Source organism: Cnephaeus nilssonii (genome assembly GCF_951640355.1).
Source record: "Cnephaeus nilssonii genome assembly, chromosome: 14".
Taxonomy (NCBI): Eukaryota; Metazoa; Chordata; class Mammalia; order Chiroptera; family Vespertilionidae; genus Cnephaeus; species Cnephaeus nilssonii.
The window spans coordinates 30,233,800-30,258,239 of record NC_137085.1 but is presented as its reverse complement, the minus strand read 5'-3'; the positions used below and the strand labels follow the sequence as shown (position 1 = coordinate 30,258,239).

The 24,440-nt window shown below is 42.5% G+C and overlaps 1 protein-coding gene across 12 annotated transcripts in view; it reads right to left on the bottom strand.

Moving 5' to 3' along the window:
* Nucleotides 1-24,440, bottom strand: part of UBAP2 (ubiquitin associated protein 2) — a 106,419-nt gene that overhangs the window by 7,167 nt on the left and 74,812 nt on the right. For 7 of the 12 annotated variants that reach the window (XR_013814452.1, XM_079789691.1, XM_079789694.1 and 4 more), the window contains 10 exons: nucleotides 23,650-23,702; nucleotides 19,728-19,795; nucleotides 16,976-17,165; nucleotides 14,071-14,284; nucleotides 12,712-12,986; nucleotides 11,950-12,119; nucleotides 8,999-9,218; nucleotides 7,165-7,204; nucleotides 4,820-5,003; nucleotides 3,849-3,918 (listed from right to left, as the gene is read on the bottom strand). Coding sequence is in view for 9 of the 12 variants with exons in the window: in XM_079789691.1 (XP_079645817.1) it covers nucleotides 3,849-3,918; nucleotides 4,820-5,003; nucleotides 7,165-7,204; nucleotides 8,999-9,218; nucleotides 11,950-12,119; nucleotides 12,712-12,986; nucleotides 14,071-14,284; nucleotides 16,976-17,165; nucleotides 19,728-19,795; nucleotides 23,650-23,702 (1,484 nt within the window). In the remaining 3 variants the exon portion in view is untranslated. Of the gene's footprint in view, nucleotides 1-3,848; nucleotides 3,919-4,819; nucleotides 5,004-7,164; nucleotides 7,205-8,998; nucleotides 9,219-11,949; nucleotides 12,120-12,711; nucleotides 12,987-14,070; nucleotides 14,285-16,975; nucleotides 17,166-19,727; nucleotides 19,796-23,649; nucleotides 23,703-24,440 lie in introns of those variants that run through there. The other 5 variants (XR_013814451.1, XM_079789698.1, XM_079789692.1 and 2 more) reach the window with 4 other exon arrangements.

The following is a 24,440-nucleotide window of genomic DNA, read 5'->3' as shown; positions in this document are numbered from 1 at the left end:
TGGCTCGCGAGCCGCAGTTTGCCGACCACAGGGTTAGGCCATCAGAACACAACTTTTAAGCTGAGTATCAAGACTATTAAAATTGAGCTTTATGACCAAAACCCTCCTAAAAATTCTTACAGTTGCTCATTCTCTGGTATATGCCACAAGGCATAGAAACCCCAAGTATGTATATGTACACACCCGTACACATGTACACACACACACACACACACACACACACACACACACACACACAGTTTTTATTGATTTTTAGAGAGGAATGGAGAGAGAGAGAGAGAAACATTAATTAGCTGCCTCCTGTATGTCCCTAACCGGAATCAAGCCTGCAACTCGGACCTATGTGCCTATCTGGGAATCAAACCGGCAACCTTTTAGTGAGCCACATCGGCAAGGGCCCAAGTAAATTTTAAATGAACACAGACATCTGAGTATACGGTGAGAACCCACCTCACAGAAAAGCAAGTAGTCTCAGGAGAGCTGAAAAGAGGCCACGGGCAGCCCGGCCCAAGTCAGAGCATTCTGGAATGTCCTTCTATTAGGCTTCCTAGCTACTCTGATCTGGAAGTCACAGGTGGCCAGGAGAGGCCTTTGCTCCAAAACTTGGTGAACTTTGCAGAAGCAAGAGTCCTGGGGAGTCCCCCACCAGGGCCTACCTAGAAGGACGAAACCTAGAAGACAGCTCTGAAGAGCCGGAGTTCCAGGAAGCCAGCCTGGCTGCTCCACTTCAGCTAGTATTACCCCTACCAGACCTGAGGCCCTGAACCTAAGTGTCCCCTATACCTGGGCTCCTGAGCATTAAAGAGAAAAAATCAACAGGATATAGAAAAATGTTAGTTACATGCAAACAAGTGGTTAGAATAAGATGGAACTTGGAGACATTGTAGAAAATAGGTACTAGGCAAAGTACAGAAAATTAGGTAAAGCAGTATAGCAGCAGATTCAGAAATTACCGAAAAATCGGTACAGCGGTCTGGTAGCCTTAAGGTAGAAGAGATGCACTTGGCTGGGCAAAGTATGACCAAAGGGGGAGGGAAAGGCTCTGTAGACCGAGACCAGCCTCCAAACCAGAATGTGTATAGAACAAAGAAGCCTGAAAACTCCTAAAGGAGAAGCCAGAGAACAGGAAGCCCCAGGAGAAAAGGGACCCCCATGTGCTCTGCTTCCCATCACAGACAACGCTACAGGTCCCAGCCCACAGGCTGCCCTAGCCACCTGAGCGCTAGCCTAAGGGCCCTAACGTCTAGAATTGGTTCTGCAAGGGAAAGACAGCTCAAATCATAGTCTCCTCAGACTGCCCAGGACTCCTGCTCTTTCAGCCCAGACAGACAGAACCAGGGGAGGAGAGCCAAGGAACAGGGTGAAGGGGCCTCTGCCCCATTTCAAGGGCTCTCAGTGCATCCAGGGGGCTGGGCAGCAGGCTGGGTGAAGAGCACAGCTGTACCAAATCTGCCACAAGGACACGAAGGGCAGGAGAAAACACTAACATTTCATTCATCACCTTCTAGTGGGAAAGATCTAACTATAATAGACTATAAAAGAGGGGCTGATATATCTGACTATATAAAAATAAAAAATACTTATAAAATGACAAACATAGGGAAAATATATGTACCTCTGATCACAAAGGGCTACTTACTAGTCTCCTGAATATAGAGTGCCTAGAAATAGACACTAAGGACCTGACAGGAAAATGAGCAAACAATATAAATAACTCACCAAAAAGAAAAATATAATGGCTTTCCAATATGTAAAAAAGATGGTCAACCTCATTCAAGTATACTGACAGGTTATATTTCTATTAACACATTGGAAAAATACAAATATTTAGTAACATTTCAGGGGCCAGTGGGGAAATAGGGTGTTTCATTCATTTTGACCTGCCCTTGGGAGGTAAGCAGGTCAAAATCACTAAGTAGAGCATTTGGCATTTTGTATAAAATGACAATGCCTAGCAACTCCACACTAGGGTTTACCCTCTACTACTGCTGCAGGACGAAACAACATTGGCAGAACGTTATCAAATGAAGCATCAAGCTTAAAGTTCCATCAGTGAAGGACTGATTACATACTGTGATGCAGGAGAGCTGGTGAAAAAACAACAACGAACACCTCTGCTTCAACACAGAAACAATTAGAAAATTCATTTATTAAGTGGGGGGAAGCATTGAAGGGCACTATGTATGAAATATCCCATTTCTGTTGTAGAAGAGGGAGAAAAATGACTGTGTGTATGCATTTACTATTTTATAGGTTAAAAAGAACTCTAGAGGAACAAGCAAACAGGAGGAAGAGGGGCAGAACCTTAAGCTGATGAAAAAAAACCACTTCTTAGTATATGCCTTTTTATACCTTTCACTAATAAATCTTACAGCTATATTACAATGTGGCAATTCCGTCACCTTGACAAAGTGTGGGACTCCCTGGACAAGGCAATTCTGGCCACAGTCATTAGATGGTATGATTTGGAGTTTCCTGACAACATACAAAGAGCTGCTGACCTGTGCGAACAGGAGCACTGACTCCAATGACAGTGCTCACACTGGGGCAGCTCACGGCTCTACTGATCAACAGGTGGCACAGGCAGGTGGGCAGAAGTATCCACTCTGTGCTCTGGTATGAAGATGGTGCTCTGTGTGTTTTATGACAAAGAATCATGCCTAACATTCACTTTTAAAACTACAGTTTGAAAGCCTCATTGTTTGCCAGATCATGATGGAAAGATAGAACTGACCCTATTCCATCACCTCATTCTGCAGCAAATGATTTGATCTCTTCTTTAAAGGAAACAAATTTTCCCAATTTCCAGACTCCCACATTTATCTGTACCCAAAGCTTCCCTCCCTGCTTGGGGCCCCATCCACTCCAATCTTACCGGAAGCCTCCTGTCTCCCAGGAGAGAGACATTTTGTTCTTTTTTCAGGCACCTTTCTTTCCTCAAATAGCTATGCTCAAGTCTCTCCTAGTATCAGGTCACTACCCTGACTCCTTGCCATTTCATAATTCATGCCTCAAACCATCACAATCTAGACTGACCCCTACCACTAAAACCATGCTCCTCCCAACTTCAAACCTCGAGAAGCCACACTTCAATAACCATCACCTAGGTTACTCATTCCTGACTTCGTTCTGCAATATCAACCTTCCCAAAGTCTCTGCCTCTGAGTTGGGGGAAATGGCCTGAGCGCCAGAGCTAACAGAAAACAGAATACCTAATGCCAGAATTAGGAAAGTCCCCATGACCACCAACAAACTGGAACAGAGCTACACCGACTGGGCTAGAGCCAGGGCTGTCAGTCTCAAAAAGATATGTGTGTGCACATAAAGGACGGATATTCTCACATAAGCTCTCCCTTTCACCTTAAAGCATTTTCTCTACAGGGCCTTCAAAAAGTAACAGAGGGTTATCCAGGAAAAATGGTCTTCATTAACGCTGACTTTTAATAGAGCCCAAGTTGAAGTTAACAATGGGCCCACTTTCCTCTAAAAGCTTGCAAATGCCTCAACATAACATTTCCCAGAAAATAAATCACCCCTGCTAGGCAGAAAGGTCTCCTATAATAAACAGGAAGAACAATAAATTGTTGGGAGTAAATTCACCACCTGACAGCACTGGCTCATCACATACCAGATCTAGAGAAGCAAGTTCTCCAGAGGCATGAACTTAGAAAGCATGGTGCCTAGGAAGTCAACAGCTCAAACCACAAACTTAGAGCAAGACGTTATAGCCAAAGAATTCAAGATTATCTCACATATTTAAAATCCACAAACTAAAGGCCCACCTGGGGTGACTAAGCTCCAAGCTCACTGAGCAGGGTGGAGGATGGGGGAGCCCAGAGGACACTTACTGTGTGTGACGTGCTGGAGGAGAGTGCTGTGTGCGCAGAGGAGAGGCTGCTCTGATGGGTGGAGAGTGAACTAGAAGACAAAACAGAGCACCACGTATGTCCACCCAACCAAGTCACTCCACAGGCACGGAGCCCCCGTGTCGGGTGGGCTAGGTATAAGCTCACCCATTCCCTTCAGGAGAAGCCCCAGCTTCACTCCCAAAACCTGGGAACCCAGGCCAGATGTGCTGGTGGTTAGAATGACCTAAAGGGTCACCCACCCCGAGGATCTGGAACATCCTGGCCTGGGAAACCTCCAGGGCCAGCTTCAGTCAGCTCTAACCGTCTGTTCTTTAGACTGGAAAAAGAATAGGATTTCACTAAGAACACTGTCAGCCTTGAAGACCTCATTAAATCCGTGTGTGAGGGAAAAAGGTTCCTATGTTCAATCCACATGCCAGAATCAGAGCCTGAAGTCCCATCAAATTCAGAATTCAAGTCAAATGCTTTTGCTCCTGGCTTAAAGGGAGAAAGAGGTGAACTCAACTTAGAAGACACAGGGTGAAAACCCAATGAAACCCATTCTCCTACACCCTGCTGTAATAACTTGATCTATAAAGCCATGACAAGCATAAGTCAGAGACGTGCTCAGAAATCCAACAGCAATCTCACTCTGCATCAGTGACAGGAGCCCAGAGTGGCACCCTCCTGAGGGTGGAATAAGAGAAGCAGCAACCCCTTGGGTCCACCCCATTCCCAGGGGGCCCAGTGCTCTCTGTGATAGCAGAGGCATTACAAAAAGCAAGGTTTACATCTGTGGTGCTTTGATGACCCTACCCAGTCCAAACCTATCTAGAGCATTATTGCAAAAGGCCAGGACATGGTGCTAGGGGCAATAAGTGGGTGTTGTTCATTGGAAGAGCCTTCTATAAAGGCTACAGGACTTCGCCCCAGTGTGGGCCTCTCTTTCTGAGCCCATATTTTCCCCGTACCTGCTAAGCTGAGAGAGGGGGGTGCTGGACAGGTCACCAGGCTGGGACAAGGAGGGCAAAGTGGCAGTGTGCTGAGATGCAGAGGGTAGAAGCGTACTGCAGGAGGTGGTGCTGGGCAGGGAGGCCACAGATGGGAGGGCCGAGGGAGGGTCTGTTGTCTTTGGAGCAGGAACAGATGCAGTAGCTGTAAGAAAAAGATCTGTTTAACTCCAGATCAAACCATGAACATCTAAAATATGCTCAATATCTTGAGACATGTCAGGAGCAGTTGAGACATACATAAAGTTACATTTCCCATGGAAAATGCCCCAGCATGTCCCCAATTGGTCTCTTTTCTGTTAAATATGATTATTAAAAGGACACACAATGGTCAGACGTACAGGACCCAGACAGAGTAGGAAATGACATAATCACAGTAATTTATAATCATAAACTGTCCTATGATGTGGACATACTTCTCCCAACTAAAGGAAGCAGGTCAACCCTAAGCCACACCCAGAAAGATGCTCTGAGCTTGAAATAATTATAAAGTAACACAAAATTTCCTTTAAAAAAAACACACATGGGGACAGTGAAAATCTGGTGGGTGAGACCACCCAAGAGGTAGGTCTTTGCTTCTATCAAATCAGTACCAAATCAGGCTGACCTTGTGAAAGTTCATAGCCAATTTGGGCTGGTGGGGCTTGAGAGCCCCAGGTACATATGCTGTGGAGTTACATATGCCTCAAATCTACAGGAAGAGCACACAGCTGCTGCTGAACTCTTACTTTGGCACAGGGAGCACAGCATTTCCTTCACATGTGCTTGGAGAGAGTAACCTCAGAGCACATTATGCTTTCAGGAGACCATGAGTGCTATCAATCCTCACTGCAGAAAAGACTCAGTGTTAGTGCCATCCACACATATGACTCAGATATGTGCTTGGAAATAAAGCATCATTGTCTTTTCCAGTTAGGAAGGAGAAGCAACCAGTACCCTCCTGCAGCATTCCCTGGGAGCCCAGGAGAAAACACATTAGTCTCCAAAAGGAAGGATGATTAGAAAACAAGCACAGGCAGCAACAGGCTCAAAACACAATGTAATCAATTCTTACAACAGCCTTTACTTTCCTGAGGCTTGCTTTTTACCAACAGTCTATTCCAAATATACCTGTTCTTACAGACATCAAATGAAAACACCAATGTCCCTGACCTAAAACTCACACCTCCCTGGGTTTTGGACCACACTGATAAGAGGTCCACCAAAAGCTTCTGGAAGAGAGAGAGAGAGAGAGAGAGAGTTAGTTAGTTTGTGTGTGTGTGTGTGTGTGTGTGTGTGTGTGTGTGTGTGTCAGAGAGAATGGGTAGAGAAGAGAGTACGGGAGATAAAAACCTATCTAAAATGCACACTATGTTTTTCAAGCATCTTACATCTCATTTTAAATCTCCAAATAATCTAGTGCACCTCTGTGTGTTCTCAACCCCATGTCTGGACTACAGAAACTTGCCAGCAGGGCTTATGAAATGAGAACTTCCTCTGACAGCCAATGTTCTCAGAGCTACCAACGTATCTCCAAACAGCTCTGGCAGCCTAGCAATACCAAAATTCTAGGTAACTCATATGTCATTTCAATTCTGACTGAAACCCAGTCCAGCTCTGGTACAACTGCAGGTCCATGTCCCAAAAAATTGTAAATAAAAAAGAGAGTCTTTTGGGCTTCCATACTCAATACCCACTTGCCTTACTGAATGATCACAAACATCACCGTAAACAATCACAGATAGGCTAGCCAAGAACAAAATTCACCTGTGTCATCTCCATTGATCACTGAGCTGTACTGAAACTGGGGGACAGGGGAATCCCTTCTCCAAAGCATTTCCAGTGAGCAACGTTTTATCTCTCTTCCTAGCAATAGTCTGTCAGAACCTGTAGGCAATGAACACGTATTTTCTGAACTAGCACACCAATTTTTGTTCTAAAAGTCCTTTACATTATTGGAGTGGGAGCCCTTTGACCATCTTAGAACCTGTACCTTTGAGCAAAGCATCTTTTAAACCAATACAATACTGCCCTGCTTTAGTGCAGTCTGACTAAGGCAGAACAATATGAAGCTATTACCTCATTTGTAATAATACACCAGCTACAACCTAGTCACATGGGAATCTCTAGCTGAACTTCTAACCCTACCAAAGAAGGGATGCCAACAATGGATCAGAAGTAACTATCAGCAAAAATTTTAAAGGACTATTTTTACAGAATTAGCCACTAACCTACTGCATTCCCTATAAAGTTAGTGATGCTCTTATTTTGTTTGGTTTCCACCAGCCATGCCAAAAAAAAAATAAAAAAATTCACAACACACTTACTGTCTACTGTCTGCTGACTTCGACCACCACCATGTCCATTCTATAAGGAAGAGAAAATAAGTAAACCCACAAAAATAAAAAAACTTGGATGATTTTCTATTGGGATTTAGCCACAAGCACATGAAACATAATCAAGGAATGGTGGCCTGTTTTGTTTTGTTTTGTTTTTCTTTTCATAACATTGAGGGACAATATGACAGACTTTTTTATTTTTTAATTTTTTTTATTTTTAGAGAGAGGGGATGAGAGAGGGAGAGAGAGAAATATCAATGTGAGAGAGAAACATCGATTGGTTGCCCCACGTATGCACCATGACTGGGGTGCAGCCTTCTCTTCCCACTAGGCTTTTATGACAATGACAGAAAGACATAGACCCTCTAGGGAACAGGGAAGAGACTAGAACAGTCCCTTGTGAATCTAAAGAAGCTCAACAGAAAAGGTTCAAAGGGGCTGAGGAAGGAGTAAAAAAAAAATAAAAATAGCCCACCCATGCAGTCCCACATCAAAGCCCACACTCAGCAACCTATACCCCCCACTCCAAGTCAGAGCCCTTAGTTAACCTTTTAGTGTCAAGTAGGAAGCCTGGAGTCACCAGACATTTGAGGAAAACACCTAATATAAAATATGTAAAACAAAAGAAGGACAGTAAAAACAACAACAAAAAATTTTAAGTAGAGATGTACAAATAGTTCCTGCTTATGAGACTTAGAAAATGTATCCAAATTCTGCTAGACCAATTCAACTTTATTTTAATATTTTTATTTTGTCATCCACCTTTTAAAAATATTTTTATTGATTTCAGAGAGGAAGGGAGAGGGAGAGAGATAGAAACATCAATGATGAGAGAGAATCATTGATCAGCTGCTTCCTACAAACCAGGAATATGCCGTGACCAGGAATCAAATGGTGACCTCCTGGTTCATAGGCTGCGCTCAAACACTGAGCCACACCAGCCGGGCTATAATCCAGTTATTAAAGTAGTTCTCACCAATAATGCGTGGACATCTTTGCCTTATAGGAAATGAAAATATTACAGATAGGATTATAGTTCCCCTCTTAGCCCATCCAAACCACTAACAGTAATTTGGGGTGTGTCCCTATATTATCCTTATACTAAGCTTCTGGGTCCATTTACACACATTCCTGTTTTTATGGTGCTTGAAATGCAGGTTTTAAGTGAGATGCCTACTGTTAGCAAATTCAACAAACTACAAGGATTCTACTCAAAAGGTTAGTAAATTGTAAAAGAAAGTCTCAATCGAAAAGCTTAATTTCCCACCAGGTGGCTCAGTTCGTGTCATCCCACATACCAAGAAATATGGGTTCAATTCCAAGTCAGGGCACATACCTAGGTTTGGGATTCAATCCCCAGTTGGGGCACATATGGTCAGGGAGCATACGAGAGGCAACCGATTGACATTTATTTCTCTTTCTCTCCCAACTCCCTCCCTCTCCATCTTTAAAAAAATAATCAATAAACATATCCTCAGCTCTAGCTGGTTTGGCTCAGTGGACAGAGCATCGGCCTGCAGACTGAAGGGTCTCGGGTTCAATTCCAGTCAAGGGCCCATACCTTGGTTGCAGGCTTGGCCCTGGTCAGAGCTTGTGCAGGAGGCAACCAATTGATGTGTTTCTCTCACATTGATCTCTCTCTCTGTCTTTCCCTCTCTCTAAAAATCTATGGAAAAGCATCCTCAGGTGAGAATTACAAAATATTAAAAAATAAAATAAAATCAACATATCCTCATGGGAGAGTAAAAAAAAAAAAAAAAAAGGCTCAAACTACACACTGAGCTCCAAAACAGGACAGGAAGGAACCCAAAAGACCACTTACCGTGACAGTGACAGTTCCTGGAACTGACTCGGATGGACTCACAGAGCTTTGGTATGCAACCCTGTTATGCACAGAACTCTGGTCATAGGAGGAAGACGTTGTTGCTGGACTAGTGGAGCTCAGGGATGAGCTGGTCAGACTGGAGGAGGTAATGACTGAAGTTGTATAGGTGGAGTTCTGTTCTGCACTGGTCATTGGTAGAGAGGTATTCAAAGAATCACTACAAATGGTATTAGACATACATTTGTGTCAATTTACATAGCTTCATGAAGGAGAACTATTTCATCATACTCTAAATTAAATAAACATGTCTGCAACCACAAGTTTATACTACTGCATTCTTCAATTTATTAACAATGCAATGATTCAAAACAATCCCCCAAGTCTAGCACCATCCCCATAAAAAGCTAGACCCACCTAACTTAATTGACAGGCAAAGGGACAGCTTTAAGAATCTTAAAGGAATCTAGATGTCTGAGACCATCTTTAGAAAAGGAACCCATGCAAATATAAGGTTTGGGCTCTGAAAATGGAAAAATCCTATCTAATAACAGAGTAACATGTAAATTACCATCACTCCGCTACGCCCACGATTGGGCGGCGGGAGGCTGGGGGGCGGGACTCGGGGTGGCCTATCTGGCCATTGAGAGGCACGGATCCGCTGCCACTGAGGGGGGCTACCCTGCTGTTGAGAGGCGCAGGGGGCGGGACTCCCGCCCCCTGTGCCTCTCAACGGCCAGATCCGCGGCCGCTGAGGGGGCCTGCCGCGAACACCCAGCTGCGCCTCTCAACGGCAGGGTAGCCAGGTGTCCGCGGCAGCCCCCCCCTACCCCGCCTCTCAATAGCAGGGTAGCCCCCCTCAGCGGCCGCGGACCATCAAAAGTGGGGGAGCTGGGTGCCTGTCTGCTCCAGCACCAGCGGACAGGCACCCAGCTCCACCGCGAAAAGCGAAAGCGTGTAGGGGACCCTATGCATGCATTATTCAATCATGCACTGGGTCTCTAGTTAACTAATAAAATAAAATGTAAAATCTGGCCTTCTCTATTTATAAAATATTCCACTGAATGAAAGTGTTGGCAAGATGTGAAGAAACTGAATCTCTCAGAGATTACTCATAGAAATGTAAAATGCTGCAGCCACTGTAGAAAATGTTTGATGCTTCCTCAAATGGTTAAATATAAGTTACCATATAACTCAGCAATTCCTAGGTATACATCCACACAATCAAAAGCACACAAAATATGTAACTAAATGTTCACAGCTGCATGGTTCATAATAGCCAAAAAGTGGGAACAATCCACACGTCCATCACCTCATAGTGGATAAACAAAATGTGGTATATCGGCACAATAAAATATTATTTGGAAACAAAAGGCATTCATGCTTCAGCAAAGATGAACCTTGACAACACTATGCTAAGTGAGAGTCAGTCACAAGTGACCATAAATTGCATGATTCTAGTTATCTTACCTTATAATAGAGAAACATGCAAATTGACCGCACCTCCGCTATGCCCACGATTGGGCCGGCAGGAGGCTGGGGGCGGGACTCCGGGTGGCAAATCCGCCGTTGAGAAGATCAAGATGGCGGAGCCCAGTGGCCGGGCCCATGCCGCGGCTCCGGGGGTGCCTGGGGCGATCGGCACCCCGGGGGTCGTGGCCGGGCCCATCGGCACCCCGGGGGTTGTGGCCGGGCCCATCGGCACCCCGGGGGGACGTGGCCGGACCCATCGGCACCCCGGGGGGGCGTGGCCGGGCCCATCGGCACCCCGGGGGGCGTGGCCGGACCCATGCCGCCGCTCCCCGGGTGCCTGGGGCGATCGGCACCCCGTGGGGCGTGGCCGGGCCCATCGGCACCCCGGGGGGGCGTGGCTGGACCCATGCCGCCGCTCCCCGGGGTGCCTGGGGCGATCGGCACCCGGGGGGGGGGGGGGGGGGGGGGGGCGTGGCCGGGCCCATGCCGCCGCTCCCCGGGTGCCTGGGGCGATCGGCACCCCGGGGTTGTGGCCGGGCTCATGCCGCCGCTCCCCGGGTGCCTGGGGCGATCGGCCACCCGGGGGGGCGTGTCCGGGCCCCTCCCGCCCCTCCCGGGGTTGATCGTCCACCTGGGAGGGCATGGTCCTGCCCCTCCCGCCCCTCCCGGGGGTCCGGGGGTGGATCGGCCACGGGGGGGGGGGGGGGGGGCGTGGCCCGGCCCCTCCCGCCCCTCCCGGGGGTCCGGGGGTCGATTGGCCACCTGGGGGGTGTGGCCCGGCCCCTCCCGCCGCTCCCGGGGGTCCCAGGGGAGGCTTTCCGGGCCTTGGGTACCAGCGGGGAGCCTGCACCGATCGCAGGAAACCACTGGGGGTCGGCTCCTGTGATCGGTAGCAGGGACGCTGGGTGCGGCGAGCCCAAGGCCAGGAAAGCCTGGGGCGGAGGCTTTCCCGGCCTTGGGCACCAGTGGGCAGCCTGCACGGATCGCAGGAAACCACTGGGGGTCGGCTCCTGCCATCCTTAGCAAGGATGTTGGGTACCGCCGAGCCCAAGGCCACCGCCAGGGGCCAAGCCCCGACCCTGAAAAAGGCAGAAGGCCGTGGCCACAGCCAAGGCCTGGGTCCCTGGTGCCGGCAGAAAACTGGTGCAGGCAGCCAGTGAATGAAGGTCTATTGCACGAATCTTCGTGCAAACGGGCTACTAGTATGAAATGTCCAGAATAGGCAAATCCAGAGACAGACTATTGGTTGCCAGGTATGAGGGGAAGGGGAAATTGGAAGTGACTGCTACTAGGCACAGGGTTTCTTTTTAGGGTGATGGAAGAAAAGTTCTGGATTAGATACTAGTGAGGGCTGCACAAATCCACTACCACAGGGTGTATTGTCTGCCTCCACCAGGTGATTTCTTAGGCTCTATTCTGTTTTACCTTGCAAACAAAAGACTTACTCCAGTCAAAACCAGAGAAGTGGGATTGTGTACCTTAAAGACTTTGAATACAAGCTGATGGGAATCTGGTTACTATTTTCACTGCTTGCAGCTGATCCAAATTCAGAGAGAGAAGATTCTGATCCAAATTCCAAGGCGCCAAACTGAACATTTAATCCTGTGACATCTGCTGAACCAGGCATTTCTACTGCAGAAGCTGGGATCTGAAAAGGCAAAGCTGCCATGTCAGGAACAGAGGTCATGGAATCTAAGTCTCAAGGGTCTATACCAGAGCCAAATGGACACTGGATTCCCAGGGCATAGCTGGCAGGCCTGAGAAACAAGGCACGAAAGGCCAAAAGAAAGGAAAAAGGAATATGATTTTTTAAAAAGAGACAGAAGGGACAAGAGCAAAGAAAAATTAAAAGTTAACAGGACAATGGTCATTGCTACCAACTGCTTCCTTAGAACAGTAAGGGGCGAGGGTTGTGGTTGTGGCTGAGTAAGAGAGCAGAATGCCTTAAAGCATTATCTGCTAAAAGACCCATTCATCCTCCACTACGGGCAGCACAACTAAGCACACAAGACCATCAGATTCTGAGCCAGATCTAGTAATTTGAATTAATATTCTGTCTCTCAGCACAAACTCATTCCCTCTAATATTAGCCCACTCAGAAACTGCCATTTCTTCATAAAGCAGTAAGCTATGTGCTTGAAAAACACTACACTCAGTTTCTGAGACTTGCTAATCCAACACTTAAGCTAAATGTTAAAATACATCCACCTTGGGACTGCAGCTTCACATGGAATACCCACCTTAGAAGCTGGAGGTATCCGCCGCTTAGGGAGTTTGATGTGTTTAGGCTGTGGTTGGTGAGCAGACACAGAGATATTTTCGACAGTCAGGCTGGGAAGCTGCAAGAGTTTGTTCACAGTGGAGGTGCTGTCTCTGGGTGCTGATTCTCGGAGTTTTACCTGGGAAGGAAAGGACTCCAACCCAGGAGGAGGAACAGTGACTGCCTGAGATTGGTGCTGCTGTCGCTGGCTCAACTGGCTAAGAACTGGGGATGGTTCAGGCTGAGATTTAAAGTCTAGAAAATAGGTAAAGAAGGGGTAAAAACAAAATTATTTTGGCACACGAGATTAGAGTTCCCTCTTCTACCATCACTGGCTTGTAAGATTGGCTCTTGGCTAGTGTCTGAAGAACACAGAATGCCAACACTCTAACCAACAAACGTGACTCTGTGCTTTGAATATCTGTACAATGTAGTTTAGACTGAACACTTGCTTTCCTTCTAGAAATCTGGAAGTTTGGTGTGTACTAGGCAGAGGGTGCCTACATAACCAGCCCCCGTCCCTTGATAAAAACCCTGGGCATTGAATCTCTAATGATTTTCCTTCATAGGTATCACTTCAAACCTGGGAATAGCCTCAGGTACTCAGGAAGTACCTGCGACATTTAACAGAAATGTGTTTCCATGTCTCTCAATATGCCCTAAGCATAAACCAATCCACACAACCAGCCCTTTAAAGTAACTCCCTGCTGTTCCTTAATACAGTATGGTGTGTGTAGGTGGGAAATGGTAGCTTAATGTCACAAAACTATGGGAGTAGAATTTAGAAAACCTCCAATTTACATGTGATACCTTGAAATAATAAACCACAGATGGAAAGGCTGAACCAAATCATGATGGATACATGCAAATGTTAAAATCAGAAAGCAATCCAGAGGGTTTGATAAGTTGTTTCCTTATATTTACATGCCTTTACCATGCTTTTGTACATCTCTTCAAGGTATGTACTACTAATAATAACAAATAAATGCAGGTATTTATTTATACAATACAAAGCTGACTGATTTAATTCAGAAACTTTGCCAAGTTCTACTAAAAAAAAGATCTCTGGGCCCTGGCCAGGTAGCTCAATTGGATAGAGCGTCGACCCCATATGCCAAGGTTGAGGGTTTGATCTCTGGTCAGGGCACATACAGGAATCAACCAATGAATGCATAAATAAGTGGAACAACAACTGATGTCTCTCTTTCTCAAATAAATCAATTAAAAAAATTTTTTTAAAGAAAGAAACATCTCTGGTCAAAACCCACAGAAGTGTTCACAAGTCAACAGCCTCCGCTAGTGTTTAGGGGTGAAGCAACCACAGAAAATGTATACTTACCAAAATGGCTACGGACTGAGGACTGGGTAGCTGAGGGCTTGAGGTCCCAAGAAGAAGTGGTTGTGGGGGCACTTGTACTATTCTGCTGCAAACTTGGCGTGGTAGTAAACTGGCCCAAACTTGGAGGTTTCAACTGGTCCAAAATCTGGGAGCTGGTGGTGTTTGCCATTTTTGAAGGTGCAAGCTCTCCAAATCCTGAACCAAGGACGGATGACTTTAAAGGGAAAGAAAGCAGAAATCCTAAACAATACAGAATATCTACCCCAGGCTTTAAAACATGCCAAGTATTTTCACAAGGATTTTAAAAACTATAATCCAGGACACCTAAATTAGCAAGACTCATATGATTACACTACATGAAAATATTAGTATGTAACAAGATCTGACTACATAAATCCAGCAATCCTTCCTGATTCTGATATAAGAGGTTAAAGGAAAGGGAAACATATTCCCTGGATTTTAAGAAATTGATTTTAAAAAGTGATGTGACAAATTCACCAACAAAATATCTTTTTTTTTTAAACTAAGGAGAAATGCCATGAATTAAATGACAAGCACAAGCTTAAACAAAAACACAGTTTTTCTTAATGTGTGGAACACTAATTATTTTTAATGATTAGGATAGGTCTGGTCAAAAAAAGATAAGCCATGAGGTCTACAAGATTAAATGCAGATCACAGCACTTACTTAATTAAAATGTTAGTATTCCAAAATGAGACACAGGAGGTATTGAGTAATACCCTGGACAATGATAAGTTTATTTCAAGTAGTTTAGATGACTAGGAACACCAAATATGTCCCACAAGCAAGCATACAAAAGGCAATGTACTCCTCCCCTATCTATCCTGTCAGGCCAGGTATCAAGATCTTAGGAAAATGAAAACCTAATGACTAGAGAACATAATGACAGGTCAACTGCATTTTTACATTATTGAAATCATTCAGTTTCTGAAAAGACAAGTTTTTCATCAAAAGTAACTTTCAAAAACCACCTAAAAGGTCAAAAACAGAAGTGATTTGCATTCCCTCAAGAGGCCAGATCTAGAATGTTGAAATAAAATTATTTTTGTTACCAATATCCAAAGGCCCAGAGTATCCTAGTTGTTCTAAGGAACAGTTGTGTTAACATTACTTATTACTACTCCAGATTCTTAGCTTATGCTGCCCATTACATATCTCTTTCATTGCTACAAATCTGCCAAAACCCACCTCAAGCCCACTTGTTCAATGAAGGCCTCTTTGAATGATGCTTCTACTCTTCATCTTTTCCCTACCTAATCTCTATTCTATGTCAGCTAATTTTTATCAAATGCACTTTCTGTGTGCTTTACAACACAAAGAAATCACTGCATCAATTACTAGCGCCACCTAAGGATTTCTCAATTCCACCTACACATTTCAATCAACTTTAAAACTCTGTTGGTCTTGTGTAGACTCTGGCATTATTTTATTATGCTCACTATTACTGTCGTTATTTACTGAAGTTCCCCGTTGATTATAAAAATACAGTAGGTTTGAGAACCACTGCTCTAATACATTAAAAACAATTCTTACCAGTTTCTCAAGGTGTTTTTCATGACAAAAAGCCATAGGTCACTAAAAAAAACCTCATGTCTACCTATGCTCTCAGTGGCCTAAGATTCCAGGAAGTCAACAAGGGCATGACACCAATATGTCAGTAGCAGATGGAAAGGCAGAGGAGGAAAGGGCATGATGGTTCAATCAAAAATGAGTGGTATGTACTATCAGGCCTTCTCAAAACAAAGAGAGCACTATGGCTCAGGCTGTCCCACTTCAAGCACTGATGCCCTTTCATGCACAATCATCCATGACAGTAACAATATAAAATATGCCCAAGCCAGATATACTTGACATGAGATGACTATGCAGAATAGAAGATAGCAATAAAAAGTTTGCATACTCACTTCTACATTTTATTAGGGTATAGCAAATGATTTTGCGTCAAGTAAGAGAAAAAGATTATATCATATTCATAAGAAATTATGTTTCTCAACTGTAAATTTCAGGTGAAATACAGTAAAAATGAACCAAAATAATTATTAGTGAAAGCTGAGGATCTGTTTATGGTCCTTCAACCTCCCCTCTGCCAACTCACAATTACATATGGTTAGACAAAGACTTCACTCTCCCAGGCTGCAGCTACATTCTTTTACTTCCTATGCTCTAAGCCAGCGGTCTTCAACCAGTGGTCGGCGGACCACTGGTGGTCCGTGAGGTCCGAAAGGTTGGCGATCGCTGTTCTAAGCTTATCTACTTCCATCAGCCTATCTCTACATCCTTCACTAACAATTCCTTGAGTTCTTTCTGATAGGAGCTTAATTCTCATGGGAGGTCAGAATCATATATGCAGCAGAAGATGACACTGTTTCAATGAAAGCACACTCAAATTATAAGGGTCTCTACTACATAGTGCAGCCTTTTAAGAAAAAGTACACCACGTTTATGGAATAGCAAAACAAAAATAAAAAAATATATAAGTATCTAGGCAGACTTGGAGAGAACTGTGTTTACATAATTTCAGTAAGCAAATATTGGCAAACATTTGCATTTAAGAAAATTGGAAAACGACAATTTTAACAGCTTAAGTCTAGAGACAGATTTTGAAACAAAATCCAAGAAAAATCATTAATAAGGATGCCTGAGTGACTATGACAGAAAAGATTTCAACTTCAAAAAAAAAATTATTTTTATCTTTGCCCAGAAAACTCAGAGTAGTTGAATTCCACATGGAAGCATCAGATATGTGCTTGGAAATGAACACATCATTGTTTTCCGGACAGAAATGTACTGTATAACTTTTTATATTTAGAAAACAGTTATAAGGCATGTGTCATTCTAGCATAAGCATTCCTTAAGCTCCCATACTGAAATAAAAGTGCGTTACCAGACTCTGAGGAGAATAGGAGTTGATAGCAGTGGAGCTGCCAGTCCCTGGTGCCATCTGATTGCTGTGCTGAGAATTTGTGAAGACGAGGGCTTGGCCAAAGCCCTGCTGTTGGGAAGATTCAAAGGAGCTGACTTCTGAGGCTTGATTGGGAGGAACAGGCTTCTGGAGCAAGGCTACCAGATCAACGCTAAGCAGACAAAAAGCAAATGAGGACAAGTCATAAACAAATCTTACCAGCAAATGAATTTGAGAAGTGAATCAATATAAAGTAAACTCATGCCAAAAATTAGTCAAGTAAGAAAAACCCTAAAGCCACAGAGACTGAGGCAGGGCTTTGCAGAGAAGAAAAACGAAAAGGTGCATTGAGATTATTTCCACAGAAATGCAACAGTGACAAATTATTTGAAAATCTAGAGAAATTGAGCAAACTGAAAGAATTTTCTAAAGTTTGGCTCGTTTCCTTTAGGATATCTTGCTCCTTTTATTACTTGGAAAGTGAGTTCATATTTTGGGGGAATGAGGAACACAGCTATAGTAGCCTAGTCAAGCAGTTTCATATTTATCATAAATGTTCCTGTAAGTTTTGCATTCTTTCCAATAATATATTTAGGTTTGTATAAAATCTATGATTTTCTCTCTTAAATATTTAAGAAAGAATGCACAATATATTCACAAATACTCTGTTAACTATAACTCTTGTGATGCCCCCAGAAAGACATATATCCAATTTGAAAACTATGGCCTAAAAACCTGAAAGCATGAGGAAGAAATTACCTTCCAGATACATACACTACCACCTTACATGTGAGTGAGCTACTAACTCTCTTCCGCAGGACCTGCAAGGTACACAGAATTACCTAACATAATTTGCTCCATTAAAACCTTTCCAAGGCCAGTTGCCAGTCAGTTCTTCTGACACTTTCACCATGCCAGTGAAACAGATTCTGAGAGGTGAAATAATTCAAGACTCAGTGCTAATACAAAACAAAGTTCTTGGGCCAGAGTTTCTCCACCTATGCACTACCACGCAGACTTTCCCATAACCAGGTTGAAGTCGCAGACTAGTATTTTGGATTCTAAGGTAATGTTCTGGCTTATGGGATACGTCAAGGATAGAAACACAGGGTAATTATATTACATATGACCCATCCACCAAAAAAAGGTTGTATTACTATAAAAAAGAGAGCAAGTTCTATTCCAAAAGATTGATGAAATACATGCATGAAAAATACACCACTGCTCTGACTGGTATGTTCAATGGTTAGTGTCATCCACCCGACCCCCACCCCCATCCCTGCACCAAAGGGTCAAGGGGTCAATTCCTGGTCAAGGGCACATACCTAGGTTGCAGGTTTACTTCCCAGCCCAGTTGGAACAATCAATGTGTCTCTCCCACATCCATGTTTCTTTCTCTAATTTCCACACATACCCCATCCCTCCCTTCCACTCTGAAAAGCAATGGAAAAATATATCCTTGCCCTAGCAGGTTTGGCTCAGTGGTGCATGTGGGAGGCAACCAATTGATGTCTCTCTCTCACACAAATGTTTTTTTCTCTCAGTCTCTCCCCTTCCCATTCACTCTCTCTAAAAATCGATAGAAAAAATATCATCAGGTGAGGGCTAACAAAACAAACGACAACACTATCTTCTGAAAAATAAGCATGAAAGAGTCCACTTCATATTTTTTAAAAGATGAAAATGATCCTATAAAATTCATTGAGCAATAAATACAATAAAGATGTACACTTAACAAGGAATTCTGAGCAATTCACAAAGCATTATATTGCTAGACATAACCTTTAATCGTGTTTATTTCCCTGCAACAGTCTTATAACCACCTCATTTAGCATGAGACTGAGCATGTTAAGATTAAAATTGCCTTCAATTCTCAGGTATCATATATATCACGGCTTTCATTCTTCTAGATCACTGCATTTTAAAACTATAATAAAAAATATTTAGAGCTATTGTGAAAACTAGGATGTATATAAATGTTTTTCAATAATTCAATTCTGTACACATACTAACAACATTTCTATTACCCCAAAGTTCCTTCCTTTTCTGTAATCTCTAGACTATTGCATTAACACTAGTAGAGCCGTCCTTAGTCGGTTTCTCAGTGGTTAGAGCAAGGCCAGGGACTGAAAGGTGGCAGGTTCAATTCTAGTCAAGGGCACATACCTTGGTTGCAGGCTCAATCCCCGCCCCGAGTTGGGGCGTGTGTGGGAGGCAACCAATCAATATGTCTCCCTCACATTGATGTTTCTCACTCTCTCTGTCTCTCCCCCTCCTTCCACTCTCTCTGAAAAAAAAAATCCTCGAGTGAGGATTAACAAAAACATAAATAAAAACTAGAACTCATAAAAAATGAGCCTGAGATCTAAATAAATGATATTATATGAAGAAACCAAAGTATATTTTGTATTAAGTTCATCTGTCAAAAAACATGTTTACAAAAGTAAAAAAGAATCATTACATAGGTTTAACATAATCTGTCACAAATGATAACAAATCACAAACATAACTGCTATTTTAATTCATCAGTGGATACAACAATTAGGGAATAATGGAGGCTCTGTCAGGTCACCAGGTAGGTTTGGGGTCAAAGAAAGTCTTAGATGGAAAAGGAAAAAAACAAAAAGATTCAAGAAAAGGTAAAAATAATCAAAACAGATCCAAGAATCAAAATGACTTTCCTGAGACCAGAAATTTCAATTACAACAAACAAAAGATGGCAAAAAGTATTTACCTTTTCCCAGGTGTGACATGATTCTCTTGTGGAACAGATGAGGCAGTGAAGACCTTTGTTTCAGAAAGCTGTATGAAAGGGATTAAAAAATCTCTTCATCTTATTTTATCTATATATATAAAAGCCTAAGCGACTAAACGACTGGTTGACATGATGCACATTGACCACCAAGGGGCAGATGCTCAACGCAGGAGCTGCCCCCTGGTGGTCAGTGCGCTCCCACAGCCAACCTCCCGTGGCCGGCCAGCCTCTCACAGTCCTCCCCCCAGGCGGTTGGTCCCGATCAGCCACAATTGGGACTGGGTGAGACAGCCCTGATCAGCCCCAATTGTTGGCCAGGCCGAGGGAACCCACCCATGCACAAATTCGTGCACCAGACCTCTAGTATAACATAAAACAACAAATGTATCAAGTTCCTGACAATTTTTAGTTGCCAGTACTCTCACCATAATTCACCCAAAAGGCAGTCTAAAAGAAAGGAAATACACAGGTGTTCATGACAAATAATTTCCTTAAAGTGAAGGTAATTTTAGATTGATAAGCTCACAAAAGGGTTGCACATCAAGGAAACAACACAGTGAAGTAAACTCAGACCAAGGTTCAAGTTCCAGTGTCACTATTTGACATTCTACAAAATGAGAATACCAATAAAACCACCACCAATGTCACCATAAATGTCAAAAAGGAGTGGGAAAATTTGAAAAGGCAAAATAACTGATGTTTTCTTTCCCCAAAGACAGGTAGCTTTAGTATTTCATTTATTAACAACCTCTAGTTCTTTTTATTAAAGCCATAGGTTTCCTTGCCAATTTTATAAAAATATGTAATCTTATAGAGATATGACATACAATAAACTGCAAATATTCAATCTGAAATATTAAATTAGTTTTGTCATATGTGTACTCCCGTGAACCCATCATCAAATCAAGACAGTGAACATATCTAGGGGCAAAAGTTTGCTCCTATCCCTGGGTAATCAATCCCTCCCACCATTCACCTTCATTCCCAGGCAACAACCAATGTGTTTTCTAGAGATTAGGTTGTATTTTATGGAATTTTAAATGGAACTTAAAAACATGTAAATTTTTTTTGGCTTCTTTCACTCAATATAATTATTCTGAAGTTCATGCATACTGTTTTAATGCACTTTTAAGGCACAAAGAATAAAGTGGGGGTTTTCTTGTTTTGAAATATTTTTTTATTGATTTGAGAGAGAGAGAGAGAGAGAGAGAGAGAGAGAGAGAGAGAGAGATCTCAATGAAGAGAGAGAATCATCAATCAGCTGCCTCCTGCATGCCTCCTACTGGGTGGGGATGGAGCCTGCAACCAGGGCATATGCCCTGACCATGACCTTCTGGTTCATGGGTCATCGCTCAACCACTGAACTACACTAGCTGGGCAGAATCAAGTTTTTTTGAAATCTCAACTGACATTGTTGAAAGGTAGGCTCTTTTTCACATTTTCAAAGTGGGGCATGTGCTTTAATCAGTTAACTGCCACGATATTTTGAATTTAATTAGAAAAAGTCTGCTGCTTGCGTCTATAGAAGCTTATGGCGTACAAATGGTTAAAGGCTGAAAATGTTTATCTAATAAGATCATATAAGAACTAATGATAATGCTATTCAAAGACTGCTATAATTCTTATCAATTCTAAATGTCTCAGAACTCTACCACACTGTACAAATCAGACTTCCTCAGACATTAACATTCCAGCAGAGGCCGAGCAGACAGTAGGTGTCCATTTTCTGAAAAAACAAAAAGTGCTGAATTGATTTCAATAAGAAGGGCTTATTGCTGAACCCTGTTCCAAGGTAGTATCATAAGAGTTCCAAGTAATCCATTTTTGCCTTGAATCTTACAAATTAGAGTTAAGGCAAAGAGAAGCAATAAAGGAGTAATTTTTTTTATTCAATAAAAAGCAATGATAAGAGTAGATCTAAAGCCTTCAAAATATTAATAAGTTCAAGGAAATTAAGAGCCACAGAAATCACTGACATAATATCTAACCCTAGTACAATACAGAAAATTTAATTGTTTCCTTCTTTCTTTTTTTAAAGGGAGGGGAAGGGAAAGGTGAATCGTTATCCTCCCTAAGCTCTAGAAGGAATTTAGAATTTGCATTTTAGATCACTCACCTTTCAATCCCCATTACTTCGTATCCTCTTAGAAAACTTTCCGGGTTTTTTTATAACTCTGAGGGAAAGAAGACGGCCAACTTCTCTATGCTAATTCTTTTCACTAATTATAAATTATACTGTGATACAATATGGTCCATATAGCAGAATATTAATATATCTGTATGTGTGAACATCTGAACTGCTTGTTACCTGACTTTCATTATAAAACGTCATCTGACTCACAGAAAAACCCTGTAAGTTCAGCAGGACAATTATTATGATACTCATTATAGTGATGAAAACTGGAGGCTTGAAAAAAAGAAATAAAACAGGAGGCTCAGCAAGGAAAGATGCCTCATTCAATGTCAACAGGTCAACCCAGCTAGGTATGAATACACTCCTTTTGCCTTCTAACCCCCTGATGATTTTCAAACTTGCCTATAACCCAGACAACACACAAAGGGATATAAAGCTTACGGCCAAGGAACGTGGTTTTTTTTCCTCCCAAAAAATTCAGCAAAAATTCTAGTAACATTTAAAAGTAGGATGGCTTTGTTTGAAATAAGCCCTCTGACTTTCTCTTATTGCTGGTATCCATCCCTCCACTGACTCAAATAACCACCCATCTAGTTCCTACCTCAAGGACTTATGGATAACATGTGGCAGAAATGAAACTATATCCTAGCCCAGCAGCAGGCTCAGTGGTTGAGCATTGACCTATGAACCAGGTCACGGTTTGATTCCTGATTCTTTCATCATTAATGTTTCTTTCTCCTTCCCTCTCTGAAATCAATAAAAATGTATTTTTTTAAAAAAGATAATATATCTGAATCTCCTAAATTCCAATCAAATGAGCATATCTATTCTCCTCCTTCCTCATGCCTAACTAGCTCACTCCCTAATAAATGAATACCCAAAACAGAGGCAGCTAAAAATAATACTGCTAAAAAAAGAAGAAGAAATGGTTTGATGTTAAATGAAAATGTCATTTAAACACTTGTGAATATAAACTGGAACAGAGGGAAAAAATGTAATCGTAAAAAACAAACAAAAAACCACCTCAAAATCTGGATCAATTTATGTGATTTTAAAGGTCAATATTCACAACCCCTTTATTCTCTCCCTCCCAATGTCTGCTGTAACTATCATGTACATACATCTGTTCTGGACCTTGAGAGTTGAACAGAAAAATGTTATAAAATATGGTACAGGGCTAGTTCAGTTACTTTTTCTTTTTCGAGTTAAATATTTTTACCAAAGAATATTTTATGCTGAACCTAGAAACTTAGAGATCAACACTACCCAAAAGCTAGTATAGTGTACTCAAAAATGTCTGGAATAAATGAATACCCAAAACAGAGCCAATCTAGTTGAAAGGGAAAGAAGTTAGGCCTGGAACCAGATGACTTATTCAGATTAATTTCAACTGTGACCCAAACATAGACTCTCTCCCTTTATTAAAAGCATTATAAAGAGTAATTAATAGTTCACAGGCCAGGGTAATAGCATCAATTTGTTATCAGGTCAGACAGAACAAAGATAAGCTAAAAAATGACTTGTCATATTTAACACCTGGGAATTTTTAAGTGAACAATTTAAACCAAGTTCCTTAAAAATCTCAAAACACCAAACTCCTTCCATCTGCTAAAAATACAACATTGACAACAAAAACATGGCAATCACAGACATCTGAACAGGAGCCATGAACAGCCAGCCATAAGATATCGCAAACTTTCCTCAAATACGCATGCCTCTACCAGAAACCAGAAGAAAGATGGGTCTGATCTGGTACTAAACACTTACATCTTCAGTCCAGTCTTCTGTTGTCCACTCTTCCACAGAATTCTTCCAGGCCCCTGTTGACAACAATCACAGCTTATACCACAAAGTCAAACATTGTCTTATTCCAAATGATTATCTATTGTATACTACACAAGATACATTATGCATCTCATTAGCAATTTAGTCTACAATCCAAGAACTATGAGGCTCTTAATCTACTCTCCATAAAATTTATCATGTTTTCCAATGCAATTTAGCTAGGTACTATCCACATAAACTCAAAGCAATGTCTAAAATTGATTCTGCTTCAGTATAGATGATATCCAGGCAATTCTGCCACGAGTAAGAAAGTATGGGCACAACACAAATATACACATTAAACCAGGGGTCCTCAAACTTTTTAAACAGGGGGCCAGTTCACTGTCCCTCAGACCGTTGGAGGGCCGGACTATAGTTTAAAAAAAAAAAAACTATGAACAAATTCCTATGCACACTGCTAAGTCGGCTGCTAAGCAGGACAGGCAGCGGCGGCAAAAACACCCGGCGGGCCAGATAAATGTCCTCGGCGGGCCTCATGTGGCCCGCGGGCTGTAGTTTGAGGACCCCTGCATTAAACAATGACATCATCCCTTATAAATAAAACTAAACACAGAACAAAATTCAATAAAGGCAGGTCTACCTTGGACCCTTTCAGGTGGACTACTGAATTATTATATTTACAGAAGCATCCTTTTCATAAGGTATTAGCTCCACTGAATGCTTTCCTAATTGGTCTTCAGCAAAGCTGAACATTAGTCCTGCTCATATAAAGT